Consider the following 13,297-nt stretch of genomic DNA (forward strand, 5'->3'; position numbering starts at 1 on the left):
GCTTCGAAAGGCTGTGTGCACAAGGTAGTCTAGCTGCTGCAGATGATCAGTAAATTCCGTTGTGAGGGTTTCGCTGAAATGCCGCATCAGTCGGTAAACGTCTACCGCTCTCGCCGAGCGCAGGAAAAGGTGCGCCGCGGAGTCTGTCTAAGCTTCTTTTTGCGCGTCAAAAAAGTGTGAACGGCCGGGCAGAAGTGGGAGCAGCACTAGAGGACAGGCCTCGGGAAAACGACTTTTCGCGACGGGTGAAATGCAGAGAAATCTGTCTGCGCTGCATACCCCGGATTGACAAGGCGCCCCCGCGCGCGGCCGCTGACGTTTCTAGCTTGCCACCCTTCTTTCGTTCAAGGGCCCTCCCATTTTTTGCGCTTTTCCCTTCGTGCTTTCCGGATGTTCGCGCGGCTGCGGGCTTCTCTCGGGTCCTTTTTCCAGCCCGCCTGCGCGCAGCTGGAGAGTTTCCGGCTTTTTGACTGCGTAAAACCCTGCGCCGGGACTGGTGATCCGAGATAGCCACTTCCGTACACGCTTGGAAATGCAGATGTACATGTGTGGCAAGAGTTCGGAGAAAACTTCACGCGATTTACACCTGGAGATGTCTTTCGAGTTGCGAAAGGAAATCCCAGGCTTTCGTCGAAGTTCCAGTAGACAGTGCCCCTCCACACGCTTTCGCTACGACAGGCTCTCTGTATCAAGAGATAGAAAACTTTATGGGGTCTGGCTGTGCGTCTACCCCAAAAAAATTCGCGAACCTGCAACTTTCCCGTGACACGTAGGTTTGCAGATGAAGTTCCTTTCGTTTCCAAAGGAAAAGACGTGAAGTCGAAGATTGCGGCCCGCCTTCCTCGGCAGATCTTTCTGCGTCAGTCGTTTGCGGCTTCCACGCGCACCTTTTGTCTCCTCCGCGGGGTTCGCTTTTTGGGAGAAACTCGACAGAGATTCTCAGCCAAAGGTTTCGTCGCTTCCCGGATTTCTAGCGGCCTTTCGAGCCTGATTCCGGCCAGACTGTGCCGAAACTTTCCTCGCTTCCTCTTCCCCCGCCGCCATCAGCGTCGCGGGGCGACGCGAGTGACGTCTATTTCCCTTTTCATGCGGCAAAAGAAAAGCCGTTTTATGGTCGCTCTTCGTCTTCCTGCGGAATAGGGGAGGCAACCCGACCCCAAATTGCGTCCGTCTTCACGTACCCTCTGTGCGTTTTTCCACTTGTTTCTTCAGTCTCTTCGAGGTCCGCACAACAAACCCTACGCGTTTTTACTCGTGTTTTTTTCTGTCGACTCTCTCTGCGCTTGCTTCGCAGCCGTTGCTCCCCTCGGTTTCTCGCCTGTGCTCTAGTTTTTCACCGCTCCTTCTCAGACGGTATTTTCTGCAGTTGCTGCAGGACTGTCAACACAGCATGGTCTTCCTTCCCTGGCTATCCCGTCAGATCCGTCTGCACTGTTCCGCGTCCCCCCTTCCCTTTGTGAGGCTCCCTCTTCTGTTTTTGCCTTTCTCTGGGTTTTCAAGGATTCTGCCCCCGTCTCTCGTCGTCGGTTTCTCCGCGGTTCCGCAGATCTGGGAACTGCTGGTCTGTTCACGCTTTCTCGGCCTCGCTTGTTGGTCGACAGGATGCGGACCTAGATCGCATCAAGGGCGACGCGACTGTAGGGTGGAGGTTTTTTCGTTGAGTCCGTCCAGGTGTGCATCAAACCTTATTTCTTCTCTTCTCTGCCGTCTAGTTTTTGTCTCCACAGTGTCTCTTCTGCTGTACCTGCGGCACTCGATCGCGTCAGAAAGTTCCTTTCGCCTGCGCGGCTACCGTTTTCTCAGCGACAGCTGCTCGGTCACTCCGGGGCCAAGCCTTCGCCTCTTCCGCTCCCTTTCACCGCGGCGCTTCCGCAGCGAAGAACGGCGACTTGGACGGTTTGTGTGTGCCAGTCTCGCGCTCTGACACCCGGCGGCAACATGCGCCTCTGTGGAGCTGCTGCGCCGTAGTTTCGACTTCTTTCAGGGGAGACCGAGCCGAATTTGTCGTCCCCGTGCATGCAGGAACTCTCCAGCTAGGGGGATCATGTCCGGCTCTCGGTGCCTTTGGGTTCGCCTTCTCTTGCGCTAGCTCTGGACGCAGACGCAGGCGGAAAGGACACCCGAGAGCCGTTTCTGTCTCTCTCTCCAAGCCGAGAGGGGACAGGGGGTCCCCGCGGCTTCGGCTGCGGCCCCGATGCATTGCAAGCAGTCCTCGGGTCGCCTTCTTCGCGCCTCTGCGAAGCGCCCAAGACGCATTGTCCTTTCCTTCAGTCCGCAGGGGCTCTTCCCGCTTTTTCTTTGTTTCTGGCCAGTCCTCGTGTTTATTGCCTCGGCTTCTGCGAACCCTGCGTCAACTGCTGTCCTCAGTTCCGATTTCTCGTCTTCCAGATCGCCTTGTTCCAGTTTTTTCGTCTTCTATATGTCCAGGTGCGCGCAGAGATGCTCGCGCACACCTACGTGAAAACCTCGTCCGATCTGTGCGTGTTGAGAATATTTTTTTCGAGCGACTCTCCGTGGATTTTTGTACTTCCAACCGCTCCCGACTGGGGGCAGGGGGGCTGCGGCAGAACAACGCGTCCGCTGGATTTCAACAGACCCCCTTCTCCGGGGAGGTTTCCCTTGCTTCCACGAGAATCTCGCGGGAGTTGTGTGTCTGGATTTTTTTCGTTGCTTCAAGCGCAGGCGGCGCTCTTTCAGAAGTCCTGGAGAACGCGCGGCTGCTCGTCTCCGCTTTTTTGCTACGAGCTGTAGCGACAACGGACGCAAGGGACTCCGTTCAACGTGTTTCGTCGTCTTTTTGTGTCCTGTCTCAAGACAAGGCCCTTTCCGTGGCTGCCAACTGCACGCCGCTCGACCGTATTTGTCCTGTTCCGACTTCTGAAGCCTTCCAAGGCGGAGATCGGCGAGGCGACGCGAGAAAGGGCTCGAGCTGCTACAGGTCCGTCGAGCGTCTCGTCCTGCCGACGCGTTTCCCTGCGGTCGCCGCAGTGCGCGGGAGTTTCGTATCCTCGGTCTCTCCACGGGTCGGTCAAGATGCGGATGCAGTGGTTTCTTCTCCGACATGCGTACTTCATCAAGGGGGAGGATTTCGCGGTCGCCGTCGCGCTGCTGGACTTGGCGCTGTACGTGTTGATCGGGACGAACTCGCTGCAGTTTCTCGACCAGTCTCCCGAGAAGGCGTTGTTCGGGATGATCACGTCCGCGCTCATCTTCATCATCGCGCTGTGCGATTTCGTCATCGTGCGCATGTTCCGGACGAGCAAGTACAAGATCGAGACGTACATCATGCCGGTGTTGATCATCTGCAACATCGCGAGCGTGTTCTACATGCAGCTGATCAACAAACTCGTGGGGTTCATGACGTTGCAGCTGCCGGTCCTCACCTTTCTGATCACGGGGTATCCTTACGTCTGGCTCGTCGCCTTCGTTCTGATCGGCATGGGTGGTGGCTTGATTGCACAGTCTGTCGTCTGCTCGGTCTCGCTCGGGTCCAGCTGCCCCCCCAGCGTCTGGGTCGATGTGGGGTTGTACGCGCTGCAGTTGATCAGCGGCTCTGTGGCGTACTTCACCGTGTACGAACTCGGCATTTTGATTGTGCGCTACAAGCGACACCCGGCGAGGTACTTAGACGCCTTCTCGGACCTCACAGCCCTCGACACGATCGTCTTCTCGCCGGTCTTTGGGCTCGGCGGCGAGACCGCGCGCCAGGTCCAGGTCAACCAGCTGATGGCACCGGAGAAGCCGAATTTGGATGGCTTGACCTTTCTCCGGTCCGCCTCTCAGGTCTCTCAGACGACAAACCGCATCGTCTCCCGAGCCTTCTACCACGCCAACACCCCGCCCCACAGTTCGTCGCGGGACGCGCTACCTGCGGACAAGGCCCTCGGCGCCGAGCGGAGCGACCGCGCCGGGTCCGCAGTCTTCTCGCCCAACACTTTGGGCCCCCTCGGCGCGCCCTCTGCGGGCCTCCGGGACTTCGGACCAGGACGCCCCGTCCCCGGGGCCTCCGTCGTAGTCCCCAAATCCCTCAAGCAGCATGCCGCGGCGTTGCACGCAGGCGCGAACTCGCCCCATGGGTCACCGCCCCTCCAGCCCCACGGGGCGCTTCCGGGAGCCCCGCGCTCCAACACCCTCCGCGGCTGCTCTGGCCAGGTATCGCTCGTCCCCCGGGAAGAAGAGAGCGACCCGGCATGCGGCAGTCTGCGGGCGTCTGTGGAGAGCAAGGCGACGCATCGTTCCGCCGCGACTCTCTCGGCCTGCGAGTCCAAGTCCAGGAGCGGACGCGTCGCGGGTCTCTTTCGGGGTCTCAGCAAGAGGCCCGGCGGGCCAGACTGCGAAGAGGCCGCGCCCGCAGAGCCTGCGACGAGTTTGGGCTCCAAGGAGCTCGGGAGGAAGAAGACTGCGGGGTCGAAGGCCCAGTCCTCGGTCCCCATTCTCTTGCCCCGACCCCAGAGCATCGAGGAGACGACCTGGCGGGGCCTCGCCAGTGGGGACCTTTCCAAGGACACCCCGGTGGCGAGTCTCGCCTCCCGACGGAACTTGCGAATGGACGAACAAAGTGGAGACGCGGACAAGGCGTCGAGCGACGTCTCTCGTGACCCTGCGAAGAAGGGCGCAGGACCTTTTGTAGCCGAAGCTCCTGTTCACACTGCCGTCCTGCCGAGCTCGTCCTTTCACTCGGAGTTCCCCCTGTCTCGGCGAGACTCAGGAAAAGAGCTTCTTTCAGATCTCCGTGAGTCTCGTGAAAGAACAGCGCGTGCAGCGAGCCACGACACTCATGCTGCTGCGGACGACTCGGGGCTTCAAGGAGACCCTGCGTTGGCGGCGGAGGCCCGAGTCCGAACCGCCCTCCACTACCATCGCCGGTGGTTTTTCTCTCAGCTCTTCCACTTTCGGCGAGCGCGAAGAAGACATCGACGGGGAGCGGGGGCGAGGGACGGTGAACTTGTGTTTGAGAGAGGCGAGCCCGACGAGGTCGAGTCGGAGGAGAGCTGCGACGACTCCAGAAGTCGCCCCAGGGAGACAGCGTCTTTGAGTCACTTTTCGCGCTTGTCGAGGTCCAGGAGGCACAAGACGCGGACTTACCGAAGGGGGCGAAGCAGCGACGGAACGACCGCGGGCACCAGCGATTCCGACAGCCACGGGGAGAGTTTGGAGGATGAAGGAAGTGACTCTGGCCAGGAATCGGAGAGCGAGGAATCGAGAAGACGCCGCATGCGATCTAGCAGGAACAGACGACGCGAGACGTCTTCCGAAGACTCGAGTTCGGGCACTTCGGTGCGCTCTGAGGGACGGCACTGCCGAGAAGGGAGAGCCAACTCCTCCGTTTTCTCCTCAGGGATTCGACGGTATTTTTCCTTCTTCTCAGCTGCGAGTCGCTGCGCGCATGCAGCCTCGAGCGAAGAGGAGAGACCTGTGCGCCCAGCTAGACATAGCCGGCGGCGCGGCTCCGGAGACAGTCGGGAGTGTAGCGCTTCCACTTCAGGTGTCTCTGAGGCCTGTGAACACAGCTCAGACGCGTCCTGGGCGTCGTCTTCGTCGCTGTGTGGCTCATGCGAGAAGCGGAGCATCAGGATGTCGCGGAGACGCCGCAGAGAAGGCAAATCGCGTCCCCACGCCTCCTCTGTCTCCCGAGCAGAGAGACACAGGGGCCATGTCTCCGTCGATCTCGCCCCGTTGCTTCCGTCTCGTCTCTTTTTCGACACATTCCTCAACTCTGTGAGACGGGCAGAGCGGCTTTCGAAGGAGGGCCGGCTGCCTGCGAGCGTCTCTCGTCAGTCTTCAGAGACCCGCGGGTCGCGCACTGCGTTTCTTAACGGAGACAAAGGCTGTTCACCGACTTCCGAGGCGCCAGAACGGTCGTTTCCTGCCTCGGCGAACGAAGTGAGTTTCCGGAGAAATGAAGGCTGGGAGAGGTACTACGACATGTTGTTGCCTTCGCTGCCACCGTTCCCCTCCGCTCGGCCGCTGTATGTTAAGCCGCGAAAGAACTCGCAGGCGTTCCAGAACGTCGCGGTTTCTGTGTCGCGAAATGAGACTGAAATGACTGCGTCTTCGCCTGCGACTTCTTTCGACGGACCCCGCGCCGTGTCTCTGTCTCCGGAGGGACGAGGAGCGAGAGAGAGCAGCGACGGGGGAGGCGCCACTGCACCTTCCGACCTACACAGCCGTCCTGCCCGAGCCAGGTCGCTGGTGGCTGCCATGCTCCACACTTACCCCACCTGTCCCCAACCCCCATCGGATTTGTCTCTGGTCACGCCTCCGCCTGCTTCGCCTTCTTCTCTCAACGAGGTGCAGGCCTCGCGCTCCTCTCCAGCGAGGATTACGTCAGTCGAGCTGGGCGCTCTGGGGAAACAGCAGGGCGAAGCCGCGCCTGCAGGCACAGACGCAGTGGAGGAAGACAGAGACGCGACGGAAGACGCTCGAGGGTCTTTGTCGTCTCCAACTGGTGCCTCCAGGCGGGGGGACCGCTGTCGCCGGAGCTGGAGTTCGTGTGAGGCGCGTTCGTCCGTGGAGATGAAGCCGAATCTCTCGATACGAGACACCAGGGCTAGCGAATCTCCCCTCCAATCGGCTGCTCCGCTTCTTTCGGAAGAGAAGAAGAGTCGCAAGGCCCAGTCTTGCGCGCAGTGTCGGCGATGCGGCCGGTCCCGCACCCGCTTGCAGCCTTCTGGGCGTCTTGGCTCTTCCTCGCGAGAAGACCTCGTCGGGGAGGCGGACTCGCATGTCTCCCCCGAAAAAGAGGTTTTTGTCTCTTCCAGGAGGGAGAAGAGAGAGGAGCAGGTGCCGCGCAGCCGGAGAGAGGAACGGAGGGACAGACGAGGCCGTAGATGGCGACGAGGTCGACGGAGGAGGAAGGCGCGAGAGTGCAGCGAGACTGAAGAACGCAGGGACTCGTCCTCTGAGTGGAGTGGAACGCAGTACAGCAGCCAGGAGAGAAGAAGTCACGAGGCTGTGGGGGGCGTAGCCCAGCTGACGCCGATTTGCGTAGACGATGAATGTGGTAAGGGCGATGCTGGTTTGTCTCCGCTTCTTCGGAGTGAGGCGGAGGAGTCTGAGGGTGAGGGAGACATGCGCGAGAGGCAGATCTACGAGACGCACTCGGACGGAGACGTCGAGGAATTGAGCGAGGAAGAGCGAGAAGACCGGGGGCGTTCGTGGCTGCGCTGGCTGTTCCCCTGGGGGGTCGGTGAGGGCCAGGGAGGCGAGAAGAACCGTCGGAAGCGCAGTAGATCTGAGGGCAGGAGAGAACGCGAATTCATCAGTGCAGAACGCCGGTACTTGGAGCACCACAGACGAAGCCGGGTGTCCAGCGTCGCGGACTCGCGGTGGGGAAGCGGCAGCGAAGCATCTGCGGACGCCTATCCTGCTTTGAGAAGGAGGAAAGGGAGTCGCGTCTACCCTGTGTCGAAGCCACAGTGGTTCCAGCCTTCCGGTCTCACTGCATGCAGTTCGAAGAATTCCTGGCTCGCTGTCCCCCCCGACATCTCGCTGGTCTCCGCGGCTCCTGCTCTTCCCACTCCTTCGCCTTCGTCTCTCTCCTTTTCTGGACTCGACCAGGAACTGGACTGCGACGCGAATTCTTCGACCGCAGTTTCTTCTTCACTTCCCGACTCCACTGCCTGGCAGGGAAGTGGAGCGGCCGCTTCTGCTTCGTCTCCGTCTCTCCGCGCGTCTGTGGACGCTCATTTCGCGGAGGCAGAGCTGCACGCGGCGGAACACAGCGACGGCGTTTCTGTCTCTCCGAGGAACTCGCCTGGGGCCCTGAGCGCGCGTCCGATGTCTGCCGCTGGGATGCCGAACCCAGAGTCAGGCATTGCAACTCAGACGCCGCAAACTCCCCAAACTCCGCATACGCAGAGGCCACTGCTGTTAGCGCAGAGTCTGGTGGCAGCAAGCGGAAAGCCTCTGCCGCCGACGCGAGCGGACTTTGAAGCTCAGCGAAGCCAGGGCCTGGGCGATTTGTCTCAGAAAACGCCGCGAGTCTTCAGTCCACAAGGTTTAGGCCGCAGCCAGGGATATGGTCCAGGGGGCTCCTCCTACGCGCTGGACTCGTCGCGGGAGGCTGGACCGAGCGGGCGTCTCTCGGCGACGCCGTCGACGCGCCTGCAAGGGAGTGGAGGACCTGCATTCCCTCACTCTTCGTTTCCACAGGCGATCGGAGCCGCGGGGACGCCGACGGCTCCCAGCCGCGACAGCAGGACGTTTTTCGGAGACACCGGGGCCGCTCGAGCGAGTCGCGCAGGCCTCAGCGGGCGGCTCGCGAGCCGCGGCACGGCGCTCGCGCCCAAAGGCACCCGGCGTCTGAAGAGTGGCTACTCCGTGGGGGCGGCCGACGCGAAGGACAAACAGAAGGGGAAAGTCCTCAGGTACCAGCTGGTGCAGAAGTTCCACGACCGCCTGCCCTGGTGGGTGGCGCGCATCATCGTCTACACGGACGCGGCGCTCGAGAACTGCCGGAGACGCCGGCGCCTCATGCAGCGGGCGACGTGGAAGACCAAAGTTGCGATGCCGGTTCGGAACATGTTGGGGCTCTTCAGCGACGAGAAAATCGAGACCTGGTACGTCCAGTGGCTCAACGCGTTCAACGCGAAGTACTACCCCCGAGTCGCCTGGCTCCTCTTCCTCATTTGCTTCTACGCAACCGCGTTCCACGGCCTCCTCCGACTTCGCGGATTCATCGAAAACTATCCTCTGTGCATCGACGCCGTCAGGGTAAGGAAGGCAAGAAGCCGAAGGAAGCGAACCGGTCTGGATCGATGCGGAGGGAACGGTGTGTGCAGAGCCGGCGAGTCGGGTGGAGAGCACCGCCAACGTCGTAGGAGCAGCGCAGCTCGGTTCTCTTTTGTGGAGAAACAAGCGAGTGTCGAGGTTCTCCTCGAAGAATGCCTCATCACGCTCCACTCATGCGCAGGCGCGTCTGCTGCTGAGACAGGAGATCTCGCTGCTAGCACAGGGAGGTTCCCATTTTGACTTCGATGGCATGATGCAGATCCAACACCTTAGATTGCTGCAGAGGTTCAAACGGAGAGAGAAAGGTCGTTCGTGATGCACGGAGAGTTTTCTGGGTTTCTTGCTCGATTTAGATGTGAAACGCATCGGAGCTCCCGCGAACAAGTGAAGAAGGAGGAACGCGCATGAAAGGTTTCTGCGGAGTGCAGCCTCGCTTTTTCGATCCACTCCCAATGTCGACAGGGCTGCTGAGAGTCGACACCAGCCGACACACACTGGCTAAAGCGAAGAAGCGAAATACGAAACCTGTGCATGTAGCGAGAGCTTCATCGTTCCACTTGAAAGTTTCTTCTTTGCACTCACTCTCTCGCAGGCGTCCCCTCTCGGAGAAGCTGGATTTCTCATCCTTGTCGCGGTGCGCTTTGCCTCTCAACCTATCTTGTCATTTCTGCTTCTTCTTCCTCTCCTCCGACACTCGGGCTCGAGGCTCATCGACTTTCTTTCCTGTTCCCGAGCTCCCGCAACGCCTCTGAAGAGCTACAAGCTCTATCGATGGATGCTTGCTCTCTCTTTTCTACAGTAGGTCACCTCTCACCTCCAGCGATCTACACCTGCATACACTGAGAGATATATGCAGGTCGGAGATGTGCCTCTGATATACAGGATGGCACCTCTCACCTGCACCGAGATATTTGGTACGCATGCCCACAGGTGGATGGATTGCGGCGGGCTGGGATGTTTTTTTTTGTGTGTCGATTTGCATTGATGTGCATGCACATGCGCAAAACATGGGTGTCTACATGCGAATATGGCCAAGGGCAGTGAGCTCGGCTTTTGAGTCTGGCTGTTCCTTCACAGCCGGCTTTTCTGTCACATCCCGTGAGCTTATCTTTCATCCAATTTTCTTCAGAGTGCCGTGTGAGAGGCTACCACCCTCTGGCAGCGTGCGACGAAAAGTCCATGCTTTATGGAAAACGCAGGTTTGCTTTTTCTGCAGATTTGTCTATGCCGTCTTCGACAACACTTGGCACTTGATTGCGGAGCCTGGTTCGCGACATGTCAACCCTCTAACGATCATTCCAGCGAGCCCAAGCCTGGAAATTGCAGCTGTTCAAACGGTCTACATTTTGGCTGTGCGTACGCCGACGATTAACTTGATTTTCCTGCTCTACATCATCACGTATATCATCATTTTCTTTGTCGCTCTCCCCCCCGGCGTCCAACAAGTGCAACTGTTCACCATCAGTATGGCTGGCTGGCTCTTCACTTGCGTTGGCGGCCAGCTGTTCTACACCAGGTAAGAGACAAGAAACCGTTTTCTCGCATGCAGTTCTGCACTCGTCTCAGTACATAAATGTCAATACATTTATATATATATATATATATTTATATATGTGCGTATGTGTAGATACGCTAAGGTTTGTGCGACGAGTACAGGTTTTTTATGTGAGTAGGGTGTTTTTTCTAGAGGTAGAAATCGGCTTTGCAGTCGTTTTTGTGTCTTTCTGGAGTGTTAGAAGAGCCACCTTGTTTCCCGGACACAGTGTTAATTGTAGAGATTCCATCCCGTTGTTTAGTGCCAGCTCATCTGAGATCCACTTTTGTACACGTATTTATTCACAGAGGCTACTGTGCATATATATATATATATATATATACATGTATATGTATATATATATATATATATATATGTGTATTGGCAGGGGACGAAGCGATTCGCGTGCAGCTCTTTGCAGGTGCGAATTTCACTGTATGGTTTGGGGGGTATTTTGGCTTAAGGGAAGGTGTTTCTCTCGCGAGTTGATTCGGAATTCCGCGTCCCTGTTGGTTTCAGGGCCTTCGAGGTGAATAGGCGACGGTTGTTCTGCAAGTACGTCTTGCCGTACATGCTGTACCTGGAGGAGATTGCAGCGATCTTGTATTCGAATCCGCAGGGGGAATATCCCCTGGACGAAGGAAGCGAGGATGAGGTGTCTATGGGCTCTGGCCACCTTGTCGGCGATCGTAGCGCGTGACAAGGCACGACGCTGCGTGGAAAAAAAGGCGGCAAGAGCGGGCGTCTTGAGGGATCTGCGAACTCGGACGTACCGAGAGAACTCGACTTTCGTTGAAAAGACGAACTGTCCAACTCTGCAACAAACAGAGAATCTCCTCTCTCGGGGACAGAGAACTGATGGAGCGAAAGACCTCGACCGACGAGGTGGCCAGTCACACAAAAGAGCTTGTCAGCATGGAGTCGGACGGATAGACAAAAACGGATTTGTGAATATACAGCCAAACATATACATATATATATATATATATATATATATAAACATATATAAAGATATGTAAAGATATATATATATATATATATATCTATGGTGAAGTTTGTGTGTGGATAAACATCTGCACGTTTGGGTATGCGTGTGTGTCTGTTGTGGGGGGTTTGGGGGTGCTAGCGGCGTCAACTGTTCAAAGGTAACTTTCGAGAGAATGGGGAGAGTGGAAAGAGAAACAGGCAGAGGTCGTGTCTGGAGAGTGATGTTAGAGCCTGCGAATTGAGAACCTTTGCAGAGATTCGAGAACGAAATTTCACGGTAAAGAGTTCCAGAGCTAGCGCGCTGTTTAGATCTTGTCAAAAATGTACAGAAGAAGACAATGACGCGAGATTCACCCTTCTGAACAGGAACTGGACTTGTGGCCCATCAGAGGGCGGTAGAAACTACCAGCAGCTCAGGTGTCTAACCACATGCCTCCTATTTCTGTCTACTATATCTATTTATCTATCTATCTATAGATAGATATGTGTCTACATATTCCATTTAAGTGTTTGACTGTGAGGGTATACACGTTCACGAAGATGACAGAGGGAAGAAACTTCGAGAGTGAAAGCGATGTCGAGGGATGGGAAGCATTTCCACACGTACCTCCTTTGTTTACATCGATCTGAAATATATATGTATATACGTATATATATATGTTTATGTAGATTTGTGTAGATTTTTGATTATGAGGGTATGTGCGTTTACGTAGAGGACAGGGGGAAGAGGATTCGAAAGAGAACGCACTGTCGAAGGGTGGCAGACGGTTCTTTTTCGCGTCTCGGTGAAGATTCCCGGCGAAACCCCCGGCAAATAGTGGATTTCTTGCTGATGTTTCGAGACGAAAGACAATTGAGAAACGAAAGAGAAAAAGCATCTGGTGTAGAGACTCTCCGTTGCCTGCGGGGCATCTCAAGGAAACCCGCGAAGACAGCCACTCTTGGCATCGTACATGCCCAACCGGACATAGGTGCATTCATAACTCTGTATTTATGTATGTGTATGCACATGTGCGTATTTATGTATATATTTCTGTATTCTTCTATTGTACGGGACCGTGTGTCTGCGGTTGCATATGCATTCGGAGACACCGTTTCAACGCTGTGTGTTTTGGTGGGTTTTGCGGGAAGTCGAAGATGCCACCTCAGGCGCTCAGGCCACCCGTTTTTCTCTCGCACCTTCGGGGAAGGCTGCACATGAACAAGACGTGGTATTTTTCTTTCCGTTGCTGCTTGCCTGTCTTCTTTTGTCTCTCTGCATGCGAATGGACTGCATATATGCCATGTATGTACGTAGATATATTTTTGTGTGTGCATGAATGCATCTTCCTGTCACCAAGTACAAACGTACTAGTCTATGAATTGATGTTGGGTCGGCTCGAGTTCCGTTGCGTGCTGTAGTTCTGTTTGTGTTGCCGTTTCTGTTGTGTCTTCGCGCTCACCTCGGCCCCGAGACCGGTGCTGCGTCTCAGCTTTTCGAGTGTTTTCGGGTCCTCCCCGTTTAGCTATTTTCCTCGAGAAAAGGAGAGACTTGTTCCAAGAAGCAACTTCAGAAAAAGACTCTGACGGACGAGAGCGGACAGAATGCTCTCCTCAGTCTTTCCTGGTAGCACTTCTGGCGAGCAACATACGCTTCAGCATCCCAAGCGCACCCGCGGGACTTCTTAACTCAAACATGCAGTACACGTACATATCAAATATACATAAATGTATATATCTATATATATATATATGCATATTTAGAAGAAATACAGAGAAAGGAAGTAGGCAATGGACATCAGTAGGGATGTAGACATGTAGAGGCAGAAATCGTGGAGACAAAGAGCGGCGTAGGTCCATAGGTGTTCTTGTGTTAGTTGTTTATTCTGTTTTTTAAGCGCCGAGATTTTTTTCCTTCTGGGTGTTGTTCCTTCTCTTGTCCACTTTACGCGATAACTGGCATCGTGACTCTGGAAAGACAAGAAGTCTCTGGTACAAGAGTGACCGCCTCTGCTTGTGACTGTCTTTGCCTCGGTCCAAGCAACATGACGATTGTGGTCAAAC

At 56.2% G+C, this 13,297-nt stretch overlaps 1 protein-coding gene across 1 annotated transcript; it reads left to right on the forward strand.

Annotated features, from left to right (window-relative positions):
- The first annotated feature begins 396 nt into the window (after window positions 1-396).
- Window positions 397-11,636, forward strand: TGME49_238390 (hypothetical protein). The gene is made up of 4 exons (XM_002366480.2): window positions 397-8,715; window positions 9,326-9,531; window positions 9,950-10,249; window positions 10,787-11,636. Exons 1-4 carry the CDS (start codon window positions 3,034-3,036, stop codon window positions 10,965-10,967), a joined length of 6,369 nt encoding a protein of 2,122 aa, XP_002366521.1. The 5' UTR covers window positions 397-3,033; the 3' UTR covers window positions 10,968-11,636.
- The last annotated feature ends 1,661 nt before the right edge of the window (window positions 11,637-13,297 follow it).

The sequence above is a fragment of the Toxoplasma gondii genome, chromosome VI (genome assembly GCF_000006565.2).
Source record: "Toxoplasma gondii ME49 chromosome VI, whole genome shotgun sequence".
NCBI classification, from domain to species: domain Eukaryota; phylum Apicomplexa; class Conoidasida; order Eucoccidiorida; family Sarcocystidae; genus Toxoplasma; species Toxoplasma gondii.